At 44.2% G+C, this 26,746-nt stretch overlaps 1 protein-coding gene across 1 annotated transcript in view; it reads left to right on the plus strand.

Moving 5' to 3' along the window:
- adamts18 (ADAM metallopeptidase with thrombospondin type 1 motif, 18) overlaps window positions 1-26,746 on the plus strand; it is a gene marked incomplete at its 5' end in the record, with an annotated part of 85,489 nt that overhangs the window by 25,464 nt on the left and 33,279 nt on the right. The window contains 9 exon segments of the mRNA XM_083759257.1: window positions 1,810-2,086; window positions 3,156-3,373; window positions 4,439-4,522; window positions 6,803-6,962; window positions 9,336-9,441; window positions 12,345-12,482; window positions 12,798-12,951; window positions 17,739-17,834; window positions 20,532-20,680. Coding sequence (XP_083615383.1) covers window positions 1,810-2,086; window positions 3,156-3,373; window positions 4,439-4,522; window positions 6,803-6,962; window positions 9,336-9,441; window positions 12,345-12,482; window positions 12,798-12,951; window positions 17,739-17,834; window positions 20,532-20,680 — 1,382 coding nt within the window.

Below are 26,746 nucleotides of genomic sequence, written 5' to 3' on the forward strand. Positions count from 1 at the left end.
TGCGCTCAAGCAATTGACACTGCTGATTATAGGGAAATTATAATCACAGATTTGTGGAGAATTAAGACCTCTGAGCTGTGAGTGTTTTGCAACATGCATGCGTCAAGCCGAGGCAGCTCCAACTCAGGTTGCACCATCTGAGGAGTGCATTCTTTTATCAAACGGAATTGCATTACGGGTGGTTTGAAGAGGCACTTTCCGTTGTCCTTAACCTGTGTGCATGAGATAGCAACTATAGGGAAAGTGCATCAACACGCCTGCAGACACACCTCCACCCGCAAATATAGGTGTCTGCAAAATTAATAGTGGGATGTGCGGCCGCAAGATAGCGTTTACACACAGTGGAAGCTCCTAAATGCGTAATTCACAGAAAATGTTATATTACTTGCGGATAAAGAATTACATACGATCGAGCCCTTAATGTTTGTTGTTTTAGGACAAATTTTAGGTTACACACAACAGAAGCTCTTAGTTTTTTATTTTTGTGTTAAACAGGAACTTGGGGTTGGATCCTGCCTTTTCTTAGTCCACTTCCTCTCAGGTGCTTGTTTTTATTCCTACTAACAGCCGATTCTAAAAACTTTCTTCAAATATTAATTAAATAAATATCATTCACACCCATGTGAAGTGAGGGTCGCTCTTCATCGTCGTTTGTGTAGGACAAAGTTTGTGCACACACGCCAAAAGCATATAGACACATTCCAAGACGGGTCCCATGGTCGCAGGCAACTTATTTCCTGTAGGTGATCTATATATTGATCCTGCAAATAGTCGGATGTCAAAGAATATGATTATTGGGAGAATCGTGGAAAGTTTCGAATATTTGGCGGTCCCGTTTTCATCGTTCACAATAGTGGTGGTTGTGAGCAATATCCTGCGCTACAATACAATAAAAACAAAAAATTTGTATATTCCCTAATCCAATGGTAAGCTGTGTTGTTATCACCCCGTGAAGGAATGGCAGACTCAGCCATGGCAGACTCAGCCATGCCCCGAAATACCTTCAGGCGTGTGTCCCGAAAAATACTTTGTATCCTGTATCGATTTGAGTGCTTAGTCCACCACTGCTACGATGTCTGCTGTTTTTTTTTTGTCTTTCCTTTTCCCATTGATATTGAGTTGGTTTAAGTGGTCGTGTTGTTTGAAGTTGCCACAATACAAAGTACATTGGGTGAGCAATCTTGGCATGGTGTATTCTTCATATTATGAGCAAAGCTCAGCTCATTGCTATACTAGTATACTATATAAACAAAGATGGCTGCCAATATTTGTTATTTCTGATGCCGTTGTCTCTCTGCTCGGGTTGGCGGTGACGGCAAGACGTGAGGCAAGTTGCCGCCTGTCCGTGTCCTGTGTGAAGGATTTGACTTTGTGCTGTAGTTCATGTACCTTAAATCAGAAGAGACTGTCAGGGCTGTTGTACCAATGGAGGAGTTTGATAGATGTAGGATTCGGGACTTTAAAATGTTCAATAGTTAATTTATTATATTTCTATACAGTAACACCTCTCAAAACGAAGTTACGTGCTTTAGAGTGAAATTATTAAATGTGTGTTTTGTGTAGTTATCTCCTAAACTGTTGTGTTGCATGCAATGGAAAAAAGAGCCACATGTGTTGCGATGGATCTAATCATGTACTTACTATTTATTCCCAACTCCCAAGCTCTTGTTAATGCTGTGTGTGTGTGTGTGTGTGTGTGTGTGTGTGTGTGTGTGTGTGTGTGTGTGTGTGTGTGTGTGTGTGTGTGTGTGTGTGTGTGTGTGTGTGTGTGTGTGTGTGTGTGCGTGTGCGTGCGTGCACTTTTTGCAGTCAGGTCTGATTCGCGTATCAGATGAGGAGTACTTCATCGCTCCGCTGTCCCACCTCCTGGCTGCCCAGCACAACTACAGCGCCCCCGGTGGTCATCACCCGCACGTCGTCTACAAGCGCTCCGCCGAACACACGATCCACGGTGGACCTGGCAACCCTTCTCTGCACAGCGTGGCCAAACCTGGCAACCCCTATGTACATCAGCATCATCAGCGTCACCATGACTACCAACACGGAAAGCTACAGAGGCAACACTTCTGTGGTCGCCGCAAGCAATGTATGTAAGGGACCCTTCTTACTTTGTAGGCTACTTTAAGAACCCATTGGGCTCTGTTGTGTCCCCTTAAAAAAACATGTTTGAACAGTTAAAATAGCTACAAGCTGAAAGATGTTTTTCACAATAGTAAAAAAGGCAAAGTAGTTTAGGAATAAGGGGTTTAGCATGGACGGAAATTGAGTACGATGAAAGAAGCAGTCTGTTGCCAGTGGCCCTGAGACTGCGTATAGCCATCCCAAACAGTCATGTTCATGGGAGGGCTTGGATCCTTGATGATTCCGCAAGCTTTGCTGACACAACATACCAGACAGTCTACATTTCCCTAAAGGAAATGCATGCATTTAACCCAAGTCTACAAATGCCTTCTAAAAACAGTTTGCTAAAAAACTTATGTTGCTATATCAATGTCCAGCAGGGGGATATCAAAAGCAAAGGCATGGCTGTCCCCTCCCCTCCCGTCCCATCGGCAAATCCAACCCTGCTTGTTTGTGTAGCTTAGGGCATTTCTTTCACATGATGTTCTAATTAGTTCTACTTTGTGCACACATGATCAATATCTTATATTCTAACATGGTGGCGACATTATGGGGTGTTGTTGGTGTTGCTGCTGAAGGTAATTTTGTTGTAAATAATGTTGTTCAACAGTCAGATCCACCGGAGCAGTGGTTCCCAAACCTTTTAGCCCGTGACCCAAAAGAGAAACCTCTACCCCAGGACCTAAACTAGTGAAATAATTTAATTAATTTTTAATTCATAATTTTTTTTTGCTTTTCTTGGGGGGGATATTTTTTGAAAATGTTTTGAAATAATAATAATTCATTATAATTATTTAAAACCAAAATGTAGGAAACGATAACATAAAGGGACCCATAAATTCATGGCTCCCTACGCAGTGTTTGTGAAGCAGTGTAGTGGAAAACAACAAACTAGCTGCTAGAAAGTAGCATGGTCTCACAGGCCGTTGTGCACCGTCGACTTTTGTCACTTTATGTGTGACCTTGAACACGCCCGTGACGTCCACTGTCTAAAGCTTGTCTCGCACCCCACCCCCCTTCCCCACCCTGCACAGATGCTCCCAAACCTCCTCCTGCCGACGCTGACCGCTTCGTCATGCCCGACGAGTTCGAGGCGGAAGGACAATGGCAGGGAAGGGCTCGCCGGTCGCCCATCAACTCCAACCGGGTGGGCGGGCTGAACGTGGAGACGCTGGTGGTGGCGGACAGGAGGATGGTGGAGAAGCACGGCAGGGACAACGTCACCACCTACATCCTCACCGTCATGAACATGGTGAGACCATTATGGCAGAGAGAGAGAGAGGGAAAGTGGTGGGAAAAGTACTCCAAAAGTAAAAGTATCAATACTGCAATGCAGACCTTTACTAAATTAGTAAAAGTCCGGAATTCAAATGTACACGAGTAAAAGTGCAAAAGTTTGTATCAAAATGCTGCTTTTAGAGTACCAAAAGTAGAATGTACTCATTTTGCAGAATGTCTCATTTCACAAGTTGTCAAATGTATACATTATTTTTTAAACTAGCTCTGTGTAGATATTAGTCTTGAACTTCAGTGTAGAAGATTCATTTCCAAGGGGCGGTTACAAAGAGAATAAAAAGTCACTGCAAAAAAAGAAAGTCCCGCTTTGAATAGTGGGCTCTGAGTTGGTCACCTAAAACACTGGGGTGAGCAGGGCATGCTCTTTTTGTGGCAGATTCGTCTGGTTTCCAGGCTACATGCATGCATGCAAGCACACACACACACATACACTTGTGGAATTTATATGATTTAGATCAGGTGTCCTCAACTAGAAATGATGAAGGTCCACAAATATTTTTTTGAATAAGACCGAGGTCCGGTCCCATGCGCGGCGTCCATCGGACAGCGGGGCTCTATGCCCGTTTAGTATGGTCAAGCCAAGCTTATACAAATCAGATCCCCTTCCAACCAACCAATAATGGGGTGCAGAGTGCAGGCCCGGAGTGGAACTCCAAATCCAAATCACACTGCGCGCATAGCGCATAGCGCGCGCCAGAATTTTGGGGGCCCTTGGGGGACATTTTGGGGCCCTTTGCAGCAATTTCACATGAGAAATGTACCATCTGATGTTATTTATATTATTAACTTCTTCCCCCCATTAACATAAGACACACAATGTAGTTGTGCTGCAGCAACACTGCCTGAATTGAATTGAAATTGACTGTGGCTGGCCTGGCCTGAGCTTAGGAGAGATTTTTTTTGCTGGCCTGACCTGGTCCGGTCGTGGACCGCGGCCCGCCAGTTGAGTACCCCTGATTTAGATGATAAAGTGTCCTGTCATGTCTTGTAAAGTCATTGATCAGTGTGTATTTTGATGCAGGTATCCAGTCTGTTCAAAGACGGCACCATTGGGACGGACATCAACATTGTGGTGGTCAGCCTGTTGCTGCTGGACGAGGAGCCGGTGAGTCCATCCACTCTGTTTGATGACGTCTCTATTCTCTGGCTTGTTTCTACGTGTGCCAGTGTTGCCAGGTTTTGTCAGATAAACAAGCAACCAAGGTCTTTGAGAACAAGCCCAAAGACAAGTGACTAATCAAACTTTTGTCCATTGTCAAGGACCCCCGAATGAATATGTATTTGGGCCACGGTTCCCCCTGTGGTAATACTTTGTGCCCTTTTTTAAGATGTTTGGAAAATAATACGTATATAGGATTGAAGTGGTTACACTGAAGCACGCCCAAATAAGCAACTAAACCTTGGAAAGAAGCACAAAAAAAAGGAAAGAATAACGCAACCCCTATATTTACAAGCGGCTTTGCAGGAACACAAGCCAAACTCGCTTATTATAAGCGAACATGGCAACATTGAAGAGTGTTTCTATACAGCCGTGCGTCTACCAAAGTGTTTATTTTTCCCCAGCTGAAAGTGCAAGGCATTCTTCTTAAAGCGCTCATGTGGGAGCGCTTGAGGGGGGAGCAGTTTCTCAATGATGACAGTGAAGAGTGCAGCAGTCTGCCCAAAGCAGAACATTTTTCAACTCTCGGCAACCAGATTTGGCAAGAGACACAAAGCGGTCAGGTTCATGAAAACAATCCCAAAAGAAGCATCTAGGCCACATGAGCATACACACGACTATTTGAAAATAGCCGATTGACAAGCTCACAGCGCATCACGCTGCAACGCAAATAAATCTTTAAGGAAATATGAAAAAATGTACACATTATATACACACATCTTTTATGGGGGTACCAGACGGGGATCCGCAGACAAATACAGTACATATTAATCTGTGCGTCCTTGACATGAACATGTTTGAGAACCACCACTGGTTTAAACAACATTAAACAGTAAGCCCAAATAAGCAACCACACCCAAGAAAACACAACCCACAACTACCAAGATTTACGAGCGACTTTACAGAAAAACAAGCCCAAAGGCGCTTATAATAAGCGGACATGGCAACATGGCAAATGCGCATAGCTCCGGGTGAATAGACACTCGGTGGCGAGTCACAAACAGCTTTGTGGCGTTATGGTTAGATTGTCCGCCCTGAGACTGGGAGGTTGGGGGTTTAATCCTGGGCTAGGTCATACCAAAGAGTATAAAAATGGGACCCACAGCTTCCCTGCTTGGCACTCAGCATCAATGGTTGGATTGGAGGTACGTCCCTGTGACATATACTAGCATCATGTCCGGGGGGGAGGGGGGGGGGTGTACTTGTACATCAAGCTAAGTCATGCTAAGGGAACAGGAGATATACTTCTGACCTATGGGCCCACAAATGATGCTCTCCTCATTATTGTTGATAGCTCATGGACTAAGCAGCTAAGTGAAGGGCATGCGTCTGCCTCCTCTCACCTGCTTTTAAATGTCATTGCAGCCTTTTGTCCAACATAACTAGGTATTTAAACCAGTATTCTTTTTTTAAACTGTGCCGTTGCCTAAACGTTTTCAGAACCAATGCTTTTCAATACAAAAATAACGGTCAAAAATGCCTTTTGTTTTTTTCTTTCCCTTTTTTTTGCCAAGTTTGAACAATGTTTTATAGAGTGACACTGGATTTCATTCTTAGAGCATGCTATAGTGCTGTACCGTTCTATTATGGTACCGGTACCGGTTCTCGGTACTCAATCCTAGAGATGACCCGATTAAGACGTATTGACGCTGAAACGTTGTCTTCCTGCCTTTGTTCTTTCTGTTATGGGTCGCATGGTGCGACCCATAATCGTTTATCTGATGTTTTTTCATAATACCGTATACTGTATTTGTCATTAAATGATGAATTGAGTATGAAGGACCCCAAATGAAAATTGTATTGAACTGTACTTTCCTGTGCTTTCATTTCAATCAATCAAAGTTCCGACTGGCAGCTCAAATCTGATCCCGTTTGGAGTCTCATTGTTTTTATCTGACTGAATCTGAATCTGACTGCATGAAACCAATCCCAATCCGATCTGGATGTGAAATCAGATTTGGGCTGCCGGTCTGAACAGCAGCCTAAATTCTAATTCTAAACACAGCAGTAATTCTTTGTTCAATCTGCTATGTTCTGTATTCTTTGCAAGCGTTAGGTTTCCCACAGAATTAAGATGTAAGAGATAGTAGATAATAGATAATTGGTCTTGACTCTTGACCCTCTGAGTGTGTGTGTGTGTGTGTGTGTGTGTGTGTGTGTGTGTGTGTGTGTGTGTGTGTGTGTGTGTGTGTGTGCGCACGTGCGTGCCTGCCTGCCTGCATGCAGCTGGGTCTGAACATCAACCACCATGCGGACCAGTCTCTGAACAGCTTCTGCCAGTGGCAGAGTGGCCTGGTGGGGAAGGCCGGGAAACGACATGACCACGCCGTTCTGCTGACTGGACTGGACATCTGCTCCTGGAAGAACGAGCCATGCGACACCCTGGGTACTGTCCGTGTGTGTGTGTGTGTGTGTGTGTGTGTGTGTGTGTGTGTGTGTGTGTGTGTGTGTGTGTGTGTGTGTGTGTGTGTGTGTGTGTGTGTGTGTGTGTGTGTGTGTGATGGCCACTGTATAAATGACAAGCGGTATGCAATGATTTACTTAAGTAAAATTATCAATACTACAATGTAGAAATACTCTGTTACAAGTAAAAGTCTGGAATTCCAAATGTACTTGAGCAAAAGAACAAAAGTATTGGCATCAAAATGTACTCAAAGTACCAAAAGTTAAAAGTACTCATTATGCAGAATTTCAAGTTTTCAAATGTCAAAAAATCTTTTGAAAATAGCAGATCTACAAGCATGTAGATTGGCAATTTTCAGATGGACACGATGTCTATATTCTTTGTAATAATATTCCAAATCTACAATGAAACTAGTAACTAAAGTTGTAAAATAATCGTAGTGGAGTAAAAGTTAAAGTATTGGAAATACGTAAAAAGTGCATATACCTCAAAAAGTACAGTACTTAAGTAAAGGTACTTAGTTACTTTACACCACTGACCATATGGCTACAGGAGCAGCAAATACTTGGAACAGTTGGCTGGGAACATGACCGTTAGATTATTACTTTTTTTACCGTTGTGTACATGGATTTATGTAGGATGTAGAAAAGGCCTTATAGGGCTCCACTCTGATGGAAAATGTCCATGTTATGTGAATTGTTTTGCAATGCCATGCAAATGGTGAATAAACAACATGTGGTTGTCATGCAGAAACCTTGTATATCCACAATTAAACCTTTTATGTTGGGGGGGGTGGGGGGGGGTCTGTAAATGAAGGCCCTACTTTATCATTCTACAGTCTCGCACAAAAGTAGTGGCACAAAGCGACGTGTTTTGAGCTTGTAGAGTTGCTATTGTTACATTTTAATCCTGAATAGTAACCGTTTTTGACCCGACCCGACTCGTTTCCACCCATGTGACTTCATAATAGTTGAGGTATAGTGGGGACAGACAGACAGACAGACAGACAGACAGACAGACAGACAGACAGACAGACTGACTGACTGACTGACTGACTGACTGGAGGCACCATGTACATCATAAAGAGTCCAATCTGTCCTCTGTGGGTTTTCATATTAACACCATTTACAGCGTGCAGGGGATTCTGAGGTAGCACGTTACAGCTGGTACCCCCCTCTCTAACATTCATGCGCGTGCGTGCGTGTGTGCGTGCGTGCGTGCATCCGTGTCTGTGTGCGTACATACACATATGATAGACATAGTTGTTGTCGGCCAGATGGTCCCAGATGTCCCAAACCACAAGAATGTGCTTTGAGATGCAGGGAGGGAGAGAGGGAGGGAGGGAGAGAGAGAGAGAGAGAGAGAGAGAGAGAGAGAGAGAGAGAGAGAGAGAGAGAGAGAGAGAGAGAGAGAGAGAGAGAGAGAGAGAGAGAGAGAGAGAGAGAGAGAGAGAGAGAGAGAGAGAGAGAGAGAGAGAGAGAGAGAGAGAGAGAGAGAGAGAGAGAGAGAGAGAGATATGTGAGGCCTTGATATGATTATGTTCTTTGTATCACTGTTACAGTCTTACCAATTAGTGTCTCCGTCATGGTGAGGGAGTATGTTTTGCACCCCGTCCGTCCGTCCGTCCGTCCGTCCGTCCGTCTGTGCACAGCTAATCTCTGGCACCATTGGCCCGATCGCAACTGTGCACACACACTCCCTGGCTGACTTTTGTAAAACCCATTTTACTCCTTACTCCTTTAGGTTCTGTAAATTAATGCCCTACTTTATCATTCTACAGTCTTGTTTGAATATTTACTACTACCACCAAGATCTGCACCCACGGCGGCTCCACCCGGGACGGCACCCTAGGCTTCCGCACCATCTAGTACCTGTCTATGCCCTGTGTGGATGCTTTAAACCTGTCTTATGTCCTGTGTGTCTCATGTCCTGTGTGTCTTATGTCCTGTGTGTCTCATGTCCTGTGTGTATTATGTCCTGTGTGTCTCATGTCCTGTGTGTCTCATGTCCTGTGTGTCTCATGTCCTGTGTGTCTTATGTCCTGTGTGTCTCATGTCCTGTGTGTCTCATGTCCTGTGTGTCTCATGTCCTGTGTGTCTCATGTCCTGTGTGTCTTATGTCCTGTGTGTCTTATGTCCTGTGTGTCTCATGTCCTGTGTGTCTTATGTCCTGTGTGTCTCATGTCCTGTGTTTCTCATGTCCTGTGTGTCTCATGTCCTGTGTGTCTCATGTCCTGTGTGTCTCATGTCCTGTGTGTCTTATGTCCTGTGTGTCTCATGTCCTGTGTGTCTCATGTCCTGTGTGTCTTATGTCCTGTGTGTCTTATGTCCTGTGTGTCTTATGTCCTGTGTGCAGGCTTCGCTCCCATCAGTGGAATGTGCAGTAAGTACAGGAGTTGTACCATCAACGAGGACACTGGTCTGGGCCTGGCCTTCACCATCGCCCATGAGTCTGGGCACAAGTAGGTCAAACACCAGCCACAGCACCACTTCATTAGCCTGGTTTCCAGCCTGATTCGCTGTGCTCCGTGATTTGTTTCGTCACTTCACTACTCAGTCTGGCCATCCTCCTGTTTGACTCGTATTTCAACGTCACCTGCTACGTAGCGACATTGTTGCTGATACATCATCAGACACTCTGTCCATGCTTTTCTCACTGCTGAAAAACATTAGGGCCATTTTGAGACTTGAGAGTAAAACCCATGGTAAAAAGTAAACATTAGTTTGATTCACTTGTCCAATATGTCAGATTCAGTATTACAAAAAAACTGACAAATGTGTGGTGAGTTTATTGAATGATAAGGGGATGAACGGTTGCACAGGGCAACAACAGTAGTGGCGCATTGATATGACGTCAAACTGTATCCAACTGCACCACAGACCAATCAGAAGCCTTGGATCGATTCTCAGTTTTGTGTGAAAAGTGCCAAAACAAATCACGGAACGAAGCGAATCAGGCTGGAAACCTTCATATCATGAACCTTCATATCATGAACCTTCATATCATATCACAGGCATTATATTAGAATACATTCTTCTACCCGTAGGCTGGAAACCTTCAGCTGCACTGGGCTTGAGGAAGGAGTCTCACTTCTGGGAAATCAGGGCCCCAGGACGATATATTACACGGGACCCCCGTATCATTTGTTGAATGATAAAATCTATAAATAACGTTCTACTCGGGGTCTTCCATAATAACTCTTCACTCCCGGGAGGGTTAAAGCTCTTCTCTTTGAAGCTCCTTTTATACAGCTTTATAAATCTGTATTGAGTGACATAAATAAATATGTCCCAATTTAAAATGATGAACACACATTGGGAAACGTATACTTCATCCTGTGTAATAATTTATAAGTGAATAACATATCGTTGCCGTCAAAATTGTATGTTTTGTTTTCTTTCGTGAATGGATGCCCTATACTTTATCACACAAAAGTCTCACAAAAGTGTAGTGAACATAGCAGATTTACAGGCTCACAATGCGTAGATTGCATGGCTACTTTAACTATAAATTTGTTTAGGCCTACAATTTTTCCACCTGACAGCAACATTATTTTGCCACGGGCCACACCATGCTATAGTTTAATTGTATTTACATGTTTCCATTGAGATAAGATTTATATATCTGTGTAGATTTCGATGCTAAGTAAGATTACTCCAGCTGCGCTGGCAGGGGCCACCACACCAACTAGAAGCAACTTGTACAAAATAACCTGTAATCGTTTGATGTCTCAATGAGTTGAGTGGAATAAAGACAACAGGTGCCAGGGTAGCAATGACGTCCTCAGATGAACATACTGTATAGCCTGCAGGCTAGAAGCTGTTAATCGTTGACAAATTTGAGTGGATGTAATCATATTGGAAAGGGAGGGGTTGAAAACATGCACCATAGTCTAGTGTTCATTAAGTGACAACACAATAAAACCCTCAATAACTCAGAGGCCCCTTTTCCACCAAAATGACTTTGGTTCTAGAACTGGTTCCATTCTTTTTTTTTTTTTTTTTTAGTTCTGAACCAACTTTTAGGGAATACATTTTAATTTTCACTTGAACTGGTTCAATATTAGGAAAAAAGAACTGAACCGCTTCACCCCTGGTGGGTCTAAAGGTGTGCAAATGGAACCAGAACCTAATGGATCCTATAAAGCCAAGTGCATAGTACAGCCGAACAGCCAACGTGTCTTGGGTTGGGCTGGGTCCAGACTCCAATATGATGTCATTACTACAGCCGATCAGCCAACGTGTCTTGGGTTGGGCTGGGTCCAGACTACAGCCGGACAGCCAACGTGTCTTGGGGTGGGCTGGGTCCAGACAACAGCTGGACAGCCAACGTGTCTTGGGTTGGGCTGGGTCCAGACTCCAATATGACGTCATTACTACAGCCAAACAGCCAACGTGTCTTGGGTTGGGCTGGGTCCAGACTACAGCCGGACAGCCAACGTGTCTTGGGTTGGGCTGGGTCCAGACTACAGCCGGACAGCCAACGTGTCTTGGGTTGGGCTGGGTCCAGACTACAGCCGGACAGCCAAGTCACTTTTTTTTTTTTTTTTTTTTTTAAGATATTTTTTTTGCGGCTTACGCCTTTTTTTATTGATTTTAGCCAAGTCACTTTTGACAAGAATTCTGATAGGCTGAGGACACTGCACACTTACAGCTGTCACCCTCAGTGCAAGCAGATCGAGTGCCAACAGCATAAGAAAAAATAATACTGTGTATATTGGCAGCCATCTTTGTTTGCATAGTATTACAATGACCTGAGCATTGCTCACAAGCCATGCCAACTCTTTTATTGTGGCAACTGAACACAACCATATAAACCAACTCAATAGTAATGGCCCTGGGGAATGGGAGGCGGAGGGGGGGGGTGTGATCTGAACAAACAGACATACCGTCACCAAATCACATTTCAACCATAAGTCACTATGCAGGTGAACACCACGGCACTACACCACCACCAACCCAATGCATTCCCATATTCACATAATGCCGTTCATATATTTATTTTTATCTCTGTCCCATTGTGTGTTCTACAGGTTCTCAAAGTGGGGTTCCTTGGTGGTGTGGGGTATCACAATCAGTGTAACCCTTTTATCCATATTTTATACATTGGCTATTCAAAAATAGCAGATCTATACAAGCACACAGCACGTCCACGCTGCTTTTCTTTTGTTTTTCCTTATCTTCTGGGGGTCCCTGGCACAAAACATTTTCAAATGGGTGTCTGCGGCCAAATACATAATCAATTTGGGGGTCCCTGACATGAAAACGTCTGAAAACCACTGTTCTGTAGTTTTGGAACGACCCATGTCAGTGAGCCGTGTGCCGTCATCATTAAGTTATGCTAAATGTCTCTTTTGTTGTGCAGTTTTGGAATGATCCATGACGGTGAGGGGAACCCGTGCCGTAAGACAGAAGGTAACATCATGTCTCCCACTCTGGCGGGAAGCAACGGTGTCTTCTCCTGGTCTCCCTGCAGCCGACAATACCTCAGCCGCTTCCTGGGGTCAGTCTGCGTGTCTCACACACGCACACAGTACACTAAGGATGGGACCGTATGAAAATGACTTTTAATGACCATTATTGTGGCAAAGATAATTGCCATTAACTATATTATCGCGATAATCAAAATATTCTTAAAACTTAAAATGCCAACCCCAGCATTCCTATGCACGGGGTTGGCAAAAATATTTTGGGCAAATCGTTGTGTGCAGAGTGAAATAAGAGTGTCCCAAATGTGCTCTAAAACGCACGGCATACACTCACGCACGCACGCACGCACACTGATGACTGATGAGTGTATGTTTGTTGTGTTCTCCAGGACGGCCCAGGCGTCCTGCCTGGTGGACGAGCCCAAGCAGATCGGCCAGTACAAGTACCCTGAGCAGCTGCCTGGACAGCTGTACGATGCTCACACACAGTGCAAGTGGCAGTTTGGATCCAAAGCCAAACTCTGCAACCTGGATTTTGTCAAGGTGAGATACAGAATTTAGTTAGTAAAAAATATAATAATAATAATAACTTTTACAATGAATGATAGAGTGATTACTGTTAATGTAGAGTTGGACCATGTTATTAACTCATTAAGTCCTGAGGTCGATTCTAAAAAGTTTTATGAAAAATGTTTGGTTGTGCTCAAAGGGTGCTTATTTGGCCGCCGATCCCCATCTAAAAATATTTTGTTCCAGGGACACCCAGAAGCATAGATTTGAGGTAAAATTTGTTCGCTTTAAAAATAATTTAAAAAGAAAAGAAAAAAAGGAACCAGAGTAACACTGAGAAACCGGAATCCTGCCAGATCGAATTTTGACACCTGTCAATAATCAGATCCGTAGACCGACCCCACACCCATTATTATATCAAAATACAAACTAGACCGACCCATCCTGTCAGTGTCAAATAACGGCCCCCATGTTCACCCAGTTACCTGTGCACTAAATAGCCTAAAGACAGTCACTGAATTTTAAGGTGTGTTAAATGCTTTTAACAAAATATTACAGCTTTCAACATTCAGTGGTCTGGTTTGTTCAGAACTCTGATCGTCAAGTGAAGAACGGAGGAGCAAGCTTTCCATAGCCATGCGCGAGAACGTGCATGCGGTACGCACGTGTTGTTGTTCACATTGTCAGATGATTTTAATTTGACTGTGTTTTTGTGAGTAAGTCAACTGACCGTCATGCTGTATTTAGTTTTAGTTTAAACGGAAACGGTGCTTTCTAATTTTCACAATAAAATGTTATGACCTGCAATTAGTTCAGTACCGCCGTGTCTGTCCCCATGAACTTATAAAAGCATATGTCGTTTTCACCCGTCAAACGCGGGTACCTCGGGTCGGATATTTGTGTTCATCAAACATTTTAATGAAGGCCCAAATTATATAGATTTAAAAAATATATAGGCCTGCCGCCTATAGGATAAATGTTAAAGGCAACAGTTAAGGAACCTGACCATTCTTCCATTTGGAGGGAATCGTTACTGAAACAGAATAGTTTAACAATCCTAAAGGATCCCAACCCTAAACAGAAATGCAGTTGTTTCCACACAACAAAAATGGCAGAAAAGCTTTTCAAATTAAAATTTATTTTTCAGTTCCCCTGAGAAACAGTCGTATAGCAGCTGAGAACCTTGGCAGCGTTCCTCCTCGGTTACGTTCCTTCCTTTACGTCCCTCCCTTGTAGCCAACAAACCCCCTAAAGGCTAATGGATAGAGTCCATTAATGAACCAGGGAATCACTATTGTCCATGCCGAGCCGCGTTCTTTAGCGCTAACGAGACGGGGGCGAAAAATTTGCACTTGATTAATTTGCATGGTCTCTGGTAGGACAAACCTATTGGCTGGTCCCAACAGCCCACATTTAACCCTGCATTAAAAGTATTCAACCTATAGTGAAAGAAGGCCCCCACAAAGCCATGGCCTTCCATATAAGCCTTTTATTATAGGTGCATTCAGTAAGATGCACATTCACATGTAAATCCTCCTGTAGATTGCCATGGTGGGCTGTGTGCTGGGAAATAGACACGGCCTCTATGGAGGATTAGTACACATCACACACAGCCTGGCCTATTCACTGCTTTCGTAACGCATTAAAACTGGGAAAGCATCCCTGCCATTTAGAATTGTAACTACTTTAACCATTAATACTTTGGCTATTCAATAATACCAATAGCCAATGTATAAATGGATAAAGTGGTTACAATGATTGTGACGCACTGTCTCTGAAGAGAGGAATGTCTCTCTTCCGCCTGACTTGAGGAACTATAGCTTTTTGAGGAAGCGAATGTCACAACATTAATGTCTGTCAGGCAGCTGCTTGGAATCAGTTGTCATACAGTAGAAAGAGGATGAAAACTCTCACATAATGCACAAGCACACGCAAGCCCACGTACGCACAAACACACATGCACCAACACACACACACACACACACACACACACACACACACACACACACACACACACACACACACACACACATGTGCGCACACAAACACACTCACTCACTCACTCACTCACTCACTCACTCTCCATTCTGTCTCTCAGTTCAAATCAATTCAGTATGCTTTATTGGCATGCACGTACAGTAAGATGAGCGTGAAGGATACATTATTCAATAATGAGAAAAAGCAGGCCTGATTCAGCCAAAGCTGAATGTGTGCGCAGTCACTGTCTGTATGCAATGCATGAGTTTACACCGTTGATCACGTTGTGTTTGCAAATAAAGAGAAAGGAAAACTGTCCAGGATCCGGTGAAAATACTATTCATAAAACAAAATACTTAATATATTAAAAAGAATAATGATAGAATACTGTGTGTGTGTGTGTGTGTGTGTGTGTGTGTGTGTGTGTGTGTGTGTGTGTGTGTGTGTGTGTGTGTGTGTGTGTGTGTGTGTGCGTTTGCGTGTGTGTCGTTAGACCAAATGTTTAAAAAGAAAAGCTTAATGTGACTTTTTAAAGAAAAGCTTCTTTTAATGAGTTACGCCATACAATATTCTTCCCTCCAGACACTTGGCCGGTAAAACAATAATATAATACATATTCCATTATATATCGACGGTAAACGGAGACTCATTTTCAGCTTCACTCAGCTGATGGCTGCTCAGATGGTTGTGACGAGCGCTCGGGAAGGAGCATTTAGTCCTTAAGCCTCTTGCTCAGGGATTCTTTTGACACACAGACCGGGGCCTGGGAGGAGAACCAACAGCCTTCTGATTACCAGGCGGCCTTTCTGACCACTAAGCTATTAACTGGGATTAAGGTCTCTAACGGCCGGTTGATGTTTTGATCGGAGAATGTTCCGACATTTATCCCGAGTGGGTGAAGGCGACAGAGGTGGTCCATGTCATTCAAGTGTGCCATGCAGCAGAGTGGGGGGTTGGCGGTTGGTGTGGTGAGCATACCGTCACTGTAGGCTGGGAACCTTGTATGTCCAAAACTGTTACTCAGGGAAATTGAAAAGAAAAAGAATGCGTGTTCCAAATGGATCGAATATAGTTATTATTTAGTCACATGCTTCTATGTTCATTGGTTCAATAGAGAGGATTAGCATGGGCTTTACATCACAGAGGAAGAATGTATAATGTGCGTGCGTCCGTGTGCACACAGGGTTGAAGTCCAGGCATCACTGATTCAAATAGTAAGAGGACACTATGGCGAAGATGCTTTATAATGAGGTGTAAAAAATGATTTCACCTCATGATTTTATCTCATCGTGGAAACATTTGGTCAAATCATTCTCACACCTGATCACAGCTGTGTCCCTTACTGTCTGTTAATCCCTGTTGACAAGGCCACTGGAAGAGTGAGTGAGTGCGTGTGTGCACGTGCACTACAGATTGAATGAAGGCTTGTTTTGCTTGTTCATCTCGCAAAAAACTGGTCATTGGTCTATTTCTGTCCCAATTGGATTATGGTGATACCATTTATAGGTTTGCCTGCTCCTCCACCTTGGCCAAATTGTATCCCCTGTACCATGCTGCATTGAGATTCATAACAAACTCACCTTTCAGAACACATCACTGAACGTTGTATGATGCAGTTGGTTGGTTCTCATTGACATCTCGCAGGCTGCAACATTGGCATATTTTCATTTATTATGCCATTCTGGGTGATCTGCCGTCTTACATTTCCTCTAAATTCGACTTGGTCCAAAATGGTCTCAACCTCAGGTCAAATGCTGTGTGTAGTACCAGCATTCAAATCCGAGGGGGGAAATAATGTCTGGCCTTCTTTGGCCCTTGGTCGTGGAACGACCTACAGTCCAGACAAAAATTGGCTTTGAAAGTTCCCTTGAGAGGTTCATCTTAGATGTACAGTCCAACATCTGCACATGTTTGGATTTGTACTAGCCTATGTTCATGCCTATATATTTATTATCCCGGTTTAGATTTTGTATATTGTGTATTTTGCCCTGCTTGTAAAAGTTTAGGACTTTTGTGATTTGTTGTATTTATTTCATAGGTACTTTGAGGTGTATTATGGATGTTTTATTTGCTGTTACAAAATGTGACATTTATGATGTAGTATTGCCCAGTTCCCACTTGTAAAAGAGACGCAGTCTCAATGTGTTTTTACTGGTTAAATAAAGGTTAAATAAAAATCCAACCAATTCTTCACGTGTATACAGAGGATCTGAGAGTTGGAACTTGGTCGAATCTGCGCTTGACCAGAACTGGAAATCCAATAATCTATGTCTGTCTGTCTGTCTGTCTGTCTGTCTGTCTGTCTGTCTGTCTGTCTGTCTGTCTGTCTGTCTGTCTAGAATGTCAGAACAGGTCAGCTCCATATATGGAGATATAAGGGTTTGACGTGTGAGGTCAGATGTAGAGTTGCTGGCCGGCTCCATATATTCAGATCTAAGTGATGATCCAGTCTTCTCCATGTATTGTTATCCAGGGTTAGATGTGGTCAGTGATGTGATCTTCATATATTGAGATTACCATTAATGGTGGCATGACGTGTCACGAGGCGTGATGTCACGAGGCGTGACCATATATGGAGGCTAGCGGGAGATGCAGGTTTTCGTTGTAAATGTGACCTATGGTCGCAATAATGCAGTCTGCTAAATGCGGCGTGATGTCACGAGGCGTGACCATATGGAGGTGTGATGTCACGAGGCGTGACCATATATGGAGGCTAACGGGAGATGCAGGTTTTCATAGCGAATGCGACCTACAGTCGCAATAATGCAGTCTGCTGAATGCCTACATTTGTAACTCACCTTTGACAGACATCTCATCCTTGGTGTGCTTGCTTTGCTTCACAGGACATCTGTAAATCACTGTGGTGTCACCGTACGGGACACCGATGTGAAACCAAGTTCATGCCCGCTGCAGAGGGGACTTCCTGTGGTCCTGATATGGTGAGTAACCATCTCGTTTGTTCTTTCTCTCATCAACAGAGAGGCACGGCGCATTGTGCTGCGACGTGCTTTGAGCTTGTTGATAGCTACTTTCGAATAGGGATTAAGGGGATTATAATGAGCAGATTGAGGGTACTTTGGATAACATGACCATATCGCTCACATGCAGCGTTTATTAACACCCGCAACGTTCAAACCCATCAACCAAATGTCCTGATCTATGTTATTAGCACCAATAGCTTAGCTGAAACAATAGTTTAAATGGATATCTCATGGTTGTGGTAATGATTAAACGTCGGGTCGTAAAATGACCGCATTGTCAGACACAGACAGGAGGATCAAAAGAGCAGCGCTCCTCTCCAAACGTTGAACTGTTTCCAGCTTGAAGCACCCAGGACGCTGTGCCAAAAAACACTGGGCGTCGGGAGAACTGAAGCGCTAGGAAGAGGAGCGCTCCAACACATTTATACCATAGATTCTATGGTTATTCTCTGCCATAGAACAATGGTTCTCAACCTTTTCAAGCCGTGATCCCATCATGCTGGCATCAAGTTGAGTTCAAACACTTCATCTCATCTCATCTCATCTGAATGCAGGCGTCTCTGTCTGCCTAATAAGCACAGATCCCACTAATTAAGGACGACACTGTGAGTGGCAGTGGTCATTGTCCTATTGTCCTTAAAGTGCTTTAAACATTACATTACATTTTTGACAAAACTGTCTTCAACACAAACAAACAAACAAAGAAACAAAAAAGTATTTGTGTATGCACAGCCCCTCATTGTCCCTCATTTTGCTGCATGCATGGGGAGCGCCTGGAACTCCCTCAGGGACCCCTGGGATGCCACACTGTGAGAAGCATTAAGGCTCTATTAATAGAGCAAACAGTGATGATACGAGGGTACAAGTGTGGGTGGGGGTCATATAGGTTCTAATAATAGAGCACACAGTGATGGTAGGAGGGTACATGTGTGTGTGTGTGTGTGTGTGTGTGTGTGTGTGTGTGTGTGTGTGTGTGTGTGTGTGTGTGTGTGTGGGTGTCAGAGGAAGAGCACAGTGTGCTCCAGTTGGTTTGTGCAACGGGCCTCTAAACATCAAAGCTTCTGTTTGTAGGAAAACTACAATGCAGGGGAGGGGGGGGGGGGGGGGGTGGCGCAGTGTAGACGAGCGGTGAGTGAGTTTGAGCAGAGCTGAGTGGAGCAACATACTGTAACTACAGCCTCTCCCTGTTCAACTCCACTCTCCCTGTTCTGACGCGCGCGCACGCACGCATGCACGCACGCACACACACACACACACACACACACACACACACACACAGCTGTGCGAGTGTTTGTCCATTGTTAAGTGCACCATAAGGACAAGACTGCTTTCCGTTTTGAAAGACCATATTGATGGAGCGAGAGAGACAGACAGACAGACAGACAGACAGACAGACAGACAGCGAGAGAGACAGAGAGAGAGAGAGAGAGAGAGAGAGAGAGAGAGAGAGAGAGAGGTGCTGATGCGAGTGTATGTTACGCTTTGGCTCAGTCTGCTTCAGGTGTGGTGTGTGCGTGTGCGTGTGCGTGTGCGTGCGTGTGTGTGTGTGTGTGTGCGTGCATGGGGAAGGGGTGGGTGGGGGGGGGTCTGGGCTGAGGTCCAATGCAGGAACCTCAGGTCATTCAGCCATTCCCTGTACTGATGACAATAACACTACTTGTATTGTTTCTTTCCATTATTTTCCTTTCGTGTTCTCCCGTACAAACTCAGTAGAATCATAAGGTATAGACCAGTGGTTCCCAAAGTGGAGTCCATTTGGCTCCATTTGTATCCATTAAATGGGGGCCCGTGGACAAATGCATGTCAAACTGGGGGTCCTTCAAATCTAACAGGGTGAGAATCACTGCTAGATCCGTAAAAATGGTGGCTAATTTGTGTCAATTTGGGGGTCCTTGACATGAAAAAGTTTGGGAACCACTGGTATAGACTATAGAGAATATGCACAATGCACATGCATCACTTCTCCACAGGGACATGCCGTCACGACCCCCCTCATCTAGACTGAGTGGCAAAACATTGAGCAGCATTGGAGTTTGGAGGCGCTCGTTAGAAATTACTGAACAGTCCTGCATACGTACCACCTGTTTCTAACTTGTGCATATATGCAGGAGGCAGCAGCATATTGTGTTGTGGCAGTGGCTCAGCCAGGGGTAGAGAGGCCGGTATCAGCCAGGGGTAGAGAGGCCGGTATCGGCCAGGGGTAGAGAGGCTGGTATCAGCCAGGGGTAGAGAGGCTGCATGGTATCAGCCAGGGGTAGAGAGGCCGTTTTCAGCCAGGGGTAGAGAGGCCGTTATCAGCCAGGGGTAGAGAGGCCGTTATCAGCCAGGGGTAGAGAGGCCGTTATCAGCCAGGGGTAGAGAGGCCGGTATCAGCCAGGGGTAGAGAGGCCGGTATCAGCCAGGGGTAGAGAGGCTGGTATCAGCCAGGGGTAGAGAGGCTGGTATCAGCCAGGGGTAGAGAGGCCGGTATCAGCCAGGGGTAGAGAGGCCGGTATCAGCCAGGGGTAGAGTGGGTGGTATCAGTAAAGTGCAAATACCTCAAAATTGTACATAAGTGAACAGTACAGTACTTAAGTAAATGTACTTTCCACCACTGCAAGGAGTTGAACTATGCTCACCTGTATTTCCGTTGTGTTCGGTTGTGTTCCTGTCCAGTGGTGTCGGAGGGGTCAGTGTGTCAAACATGGGGAGCACGGCCCCAAGGCGGTCCATGGCGACTGGTCAGCCTGGTCCCAGTGGTCCGAGTGTTCCAGAACCTGTGAGGGAGGGGTCATGTACCGAGAGCGTTCCTGCACCAGCCCCAGGTACACACCACACGCACGCACGAACGCACTAGGCATGTGAATCTCGTCTCATCTCACGATTCGATACGCATCTCGATGCACTGCCAGCGATACGATACATTAGAGATACATGGAATCCCCTGGCGATACGATGCGATACGATTCTCCCTCTTCCCGATGCGATGCGATTCGATAACCATTTAGTTCAAATCAATGCGATACGATGCGATTCACCCCTCGACCGATACGATGCGATTTGATGGCGATTCATCACAATAGAAAGGATTTATATTAAAGCTCTATTAATTTCCCAAAACATGTAAAAAAGCATTACATTTAAATTCAAAGGAATTTATTGTTTTACTGTAGGTTAGTATTATAGCTCTGCATCTCAAACAACCCAACTTAGGCTATAGAATTATGTAAGTAAACAAAGGGTCTGCTCTCTGCTGGTTATTGTGGAATTGTTAGATTACTAATAATCATAGGCTATAGTATAGTTATTATATCTCAAAGGTCAATTTGAGGTTTTGAGTATAGAGGGTTCAAGAGATTAAAATGTAATAGCCTATCGTTCATCAATTAATGTTACCAACATATAAATAGAAAAGAAACAAATAAACAAAACAAAAATTACAGGTCACACTTGTATAGTGCTGTCAAACAAGTCTATGTCTAGTTTAATCTGCAACAGTTTTATAATATAATTGCCTATGTATAGTGGGGGTCCCCACTTGATCTCTCACTCTCAGCTAAGTGGTCCTTGGCTTGACCTGAAAAACATTGAAGACCCTGGCCTGCATGTATTATTAACGTTATAAATACATAGCAGATGTAGGCCTACAAGCTCACAACGCGTCTCATCCACGCCCCGCTGTGAGCTTGTGGATCTGCAATTTTAGGCGTGCGACACCGTCTTGCTGCAGAATATAAATAAGGCTTCTAAGTTCTATCCCAGAGAACAGCAGGGGAAAGCTGGACAGTGGAAAGTTGTAAACGACTTTAAACGCAATACAAGCAGTACTACTACACCCTGCTGTGGCGTTGTTGTTGTTTTACACGTGTGTGCAGACTGCAGAAGCTTTCTTTAATTACAAATTGATGAGGATCGCGACGCAGATTTGCGTCGGATAATCAGCAAGCACAGCTGTGGAGTGTGGATCAGATACGAGCAGTCCAGCACGCAGCGCTACAGTGAAAAGTCAACTGATCGACGGACAAAGCTACTCGGACAGCTATTTTATAAAGCTAAAGAGTAAAGGTGGTGCTTCTTGTTTAATGCGTGGGGCTCACAGTCACTTCTGTTAGTCGCGGGTGCTCTTTATAGTCTGACTCTGAGTCTGTTGTCTCAACGTGTCTACTCTGCACCGTCGTACGGTAGCTTCTGTTCACTGACTGTGGGCGCGTTCGGAAATACCACACCGGAGCACTCTCTCCTATTAGTTTGCATTGCACAGTGGGCTCAGTGCGCTATTTCCGAACGTGCCCTGTGTGTGCGCTGCGAGCTATGGCTGCGAGAGACCTTTTTTTTTTCTTCCTTTTCTGATCCGTTCAATGCGCCTCGGAAACACAGGATAGGGTGAAATTTACCATGAAAAAACGGTGCAACCACGGATTTTACCGATGCAAGCACTCCGCGAACGATGCATCGAGATTTCACCTGTCAATTTTACCGATACACAGTGAATGGACCGATTCACTCGCATCGCGCACGTCATAATCGATGAATCGATACGTATCGATTATTTTCCACATGCCTAGAACGCACGCATGCACCTGCACAAATGCACACACACGTTGCTCACATTCACATAGGGGCGCTGCTAACCATTTGGTTGCCCTATGCATGATATGTTTATTTTAGTTCACTAAATACATAAGGCCGTATCACAGTCAATTTATTATAGAAAATGTAATAACATGTTTAACCCTAGAACACTAAACCCAGTTCATGATTTTCAACCGGACAATTATATTTTTGGGTGGGTCTTTCAGTGCGTTCATGCTGCTCAGTGACATCATAGAAGGTACTTTTGTTTCCCTGCCCACATCCCTGTTTTTTTCTTTTCTTTATATAGGCAGGTGTTCGGGTGAAGAGTGCAGTGAAAACCCCATATGATAGGCCCTCCATGATATAAATTTTAGTTTTTTTGTGAAAAGTCTTGTATTGCTGTACTTATATTTTGATGAAGGGGCATGGTGGCACAGTCGGTAGTGCTGTCACCTCACAGCTAGAAGGTCCTGGGTTCGATACCCGAGGCGCGGTTGGCAAAAGGGCCTTTCTGTGTTGAGTTTGCATGTTCTCCCCGTGTCCCCTAGGGTATAGGTACACTCACAAAAAACATGCAGTAATCCTGGTCTCTAAACTACCTCCCCCTGGCCAGCCAGGGCGCCTGATGGAGGGGAAAGGAACTGGTCGGAATAGCGTGTTCCTACCACATGCTATGTCCGGCCGGGGAAACTCCCCCCTGTCAGGTGAAAAGAAGCAGCTTGGACTCTTCATGCATAGAAGGAAGCATGACGTCAATCCGCTGCCCCCCCCAGGTTGGCAGAGGAAGTGTAGCGCCCAGTGTAGCGCCCAGGATTACATTAGATAATTGACACTGGGTGAAGAAATGGGTTGCAAAATCGTATAAAAATGTGTATATATATTTCTTTTTTAATGAGAAATATGTTTTATGGAATATATTACATTGAGTAAAATGTATCCGGTTTTAAGTGATGTGACAAAAGTTAAGTTTAGTGTTCTAGGGTTAAATGTTCACTCATTCATAATCACTTTATACTGACATCAGGCTTGGGCTGTATAGTCTCTTTACCCCGTGTGCACCCGGCCAGGCCTGCGGTCCGTCGTACCACCCCGTCCCACCGGTCTCCTTAATCCTCGTTTGGAAGATCAAAGTCTCTCCTCTGTAGAAGTGGAGGTGGAGTACTCCTCATATGATGCATATTAGGAGCCACGATTAGCTGACGTTGCACCGTCTCTAATCCAGTTTAGCCGTCATGTTCGCTTAACGTCTGTGGCGCCGAGCCACTCTTTGTAGCTGCCTGGCCGTGGTCTGATGCCACTGCAAGCGGTTTGCAAGGTCAGTGGAGAGACGGTAGGACGAGATGACAGAGTTCAGTGGAATGTTGACTCCTCCTGCCCCTCACAGCAGCCCTTGGTGTAAGCAGTGTCAAACAGCTGTGATTGTGGAATTGTGATTTGAGTTTCGTGGTTTTGCATGGGGGCTGTTTCGTGGGTCTCAAACACCGTTTACAAAGCGAGGTAAACGTACATCGAATGCAGAGAGACGGTGTAGTGCAGTGGTTCCCGAACGTCTTAGCTGGTATAAAGTGGGGGGAAAGGAAGGAGCCAAGTGTAGAGTAGACCCCTGGGGGACCCCCAGCCAATGAACTATGTAGGGTTCAAAGTGGTTAAATATTTGACACTCGAGTCATGCTGCAGCCACAGGCTCATGAGAATAACAGTTTGTTCATGTTTGACATTTTGGTCGGGGCTCCTGTGCTCCTAATCTGAGAAGAACAACATGGATTAGCCTCAATCCACGCCGATTAAACCCCTCCGACACAGATCAGACACATGAGGCTCACACTTTAAAATCTATACTATGTCATCTTTTACTGCACGGAGATGTTCATGTGCACCATACAGTATTGGTAGTTATAGTGTAGAGTGCATGCACAACATATGCCAGTAGAGAATTTACTTAGAGAATGTACTGTAGAAGCGATATCAATGTCAAACCTCAGTCAACCACTGAAACACAAAAGAATATATAAATGTAAAATGATTTAGAAAAAATAATTAACTCTGTCGGGTGGAAACCCCATATGTCCAAAACAGTCAGTGAAATTGTCTAAGCTTTCAAAACGCATCGCTTCTTGACACACTTTTGATGCTTTTGTGTGACACTGTAGTATGATCAATAGTATGATCAAGTAGGTAGGGCATTAATTTTATGAAAACTATATCTTGTTTTACATTTTTGTCTCTAGTGACATGCCCAAAATGAGGATGCCATGCAGGGTTCAAGTAGTTAAGTAAAGAACTGGAATTCAGACCCCCCTATACACGCACACACGCACGCACGCACGCACGCACGCACGCACGCACGCACACACGCACGCACGGCTAGACTCCAGCCCCCCCCTCCCCCCAGGTAGACCACCTGCCGGATCAAACGCAGTCAACCTAATCCTTCCAAACAAGACCTGGGAGATTAAGGTTCAACGTCTTGACCTGGTTTTGTGGAGTGGGGAGAGATTTTTGTCGTCCAGTTAATTTGAGGAGGGGTTACAGCCCCAGATGATCAGATAGCTCCCTGACCTCTCTCCAGCACGCTCGTAAAGACTCTTTATTGGGGTGAAGCCCTCAGCGCGTATGTGTGTGTGTGTGTGTGTGTGTGTCTGTGTGTTTGTGTGTCTGTGTCGGCAGAAACCTTGTATCTCCAGTGGTGGAAAAAGTACTACCAATACTGCAATATAGAAATACTGAGTACAACGTACAAAGGAATTGCCATCAAAATGTACTTAAAGTAGCCGACCAAAAGTACTCATTATGCAGTAATGAGTACTTGAAATGTATAGCCTACAAATCTTTTGAAAATAGCTGATCTACAAGCATTTCATTTGCTACTTAAAAAACATATTCAATTTCTTTCTTTAAAAGAAATGAAGAAAATCACTATTCTTCATCCTACACCATTTTCAAAAATAGACATTGTGAGGACCGTTTTCTTGACCGTTTTGGGGTTAGGTTTGGCATTAAGCGTTTAGGTTTAGGGTTTGGGGTTAGGGATTTAGTCCAGTAAATTAAGTAAAAAGATCCTCTCAGGTTGGACAAAATTGGATTATTTAGTTTCTCAACTGATTCTGACAGGACATTAGGTCTACTAGCCAGGATAAAAAATCTACCCTAATCTGCTCACTGCTAATACCCTAAATTTGCCTTAATCCAAGATGGCCCAGAGGGTATGCGTATGCTTAAAGTGAATGGCACATCGAGTGGCAAATCGAGTGGCAAAGCGAGTTTAACATTGTTTTTTTGTGGCTTACGCCTTTTATTGTTTTTTGAAGGGACAGACAGTAGGCTGACAGGAAACGGGAGAGAGATGGGGGGATGACATGCAGTAAAGGCCGTGTCGGGTCCGGGAGTCGAACCCGCGGCACACTGCGACTGGATTACCAGTCCGGTGCCCAGACCGTTACGCTACGGCCTGGGCCGAGTTTAACATTGTTTAATGTTGTTTAATGCAATCAGATTATTTTCTGTTTGGATGCATGGGTTGTCAAGGCCAGAAAGTAGTTTTTTGCCACTCCCTAGGCATTCCTTGTACATAACTTCCGGGTTTGATGATGATGATGTCACACGCATAGTCGCATACCCTCTATTGATAACCTATTATAAGGCAATATTTTCTAAATTTCATTATGCTTTAAGTGTCAAACTAGGGGGTTTTCATTTCTGACACAAAACACTAGTTTTGCACAAAAAACACTCCTTGGTCAAAGTTTTGCCATAGCCACTTGCCCAAATGTCCCCAAAAGGTGCTGACCTCATCACATTTGTGAAGACGGCTATGGCTGTTTTTAGCCCAAGGAGTGATTTTTTGTTTCATTGCAAAACTAATGCTTGGAATGGATTCAGAATGATGAAAAACCCCTAGTTTGACACGTCACATGATACTTAAAGGACAACTTTAGTTTTTTTCAACCAAGGTTCATGTTTTAGGTTGTTATTAGACAAAGTAAAAGATGAGTGTTAATCTTTTTTCATTTGCTGCTTTCTTTTGTTTTAGGGATTTTAGCTGTTTTTGACAGGGGGGCGGGGGCATTCGAGCATGGGGCTAAATATGCATTTTTTTAACACAATTTTATGGTGATTTCTTTTTTTATGGTTTACTATAGTCCTAATAAACGCCAGGAAATTACATCTGGCCACAGAAGATCACATGATCTACTGAATGTGAAGGTAGCCTACTGGGGAAGGCTTATACTGTGTGTATAGGCTCAATATGTCAGTTTGTCACATTCAATAGATCCCGTGATCTTTTGTGGCCAGATGTAATTTCCTGGCATTTATTA

This window comes from Protomyctophum parallelum, assembly GCF_964188405.1.
Source record: "Protomyctophum parallelum genome assembly, chromosome: 2".
NCBI classification, from domain to species: domain Eukaryota; kingdom Metazoa; phylum Chordata; class Actinopteri; order Myctophiformes; family Myctophidae; genus Protomyctophum; species Protomyctophum parallelum.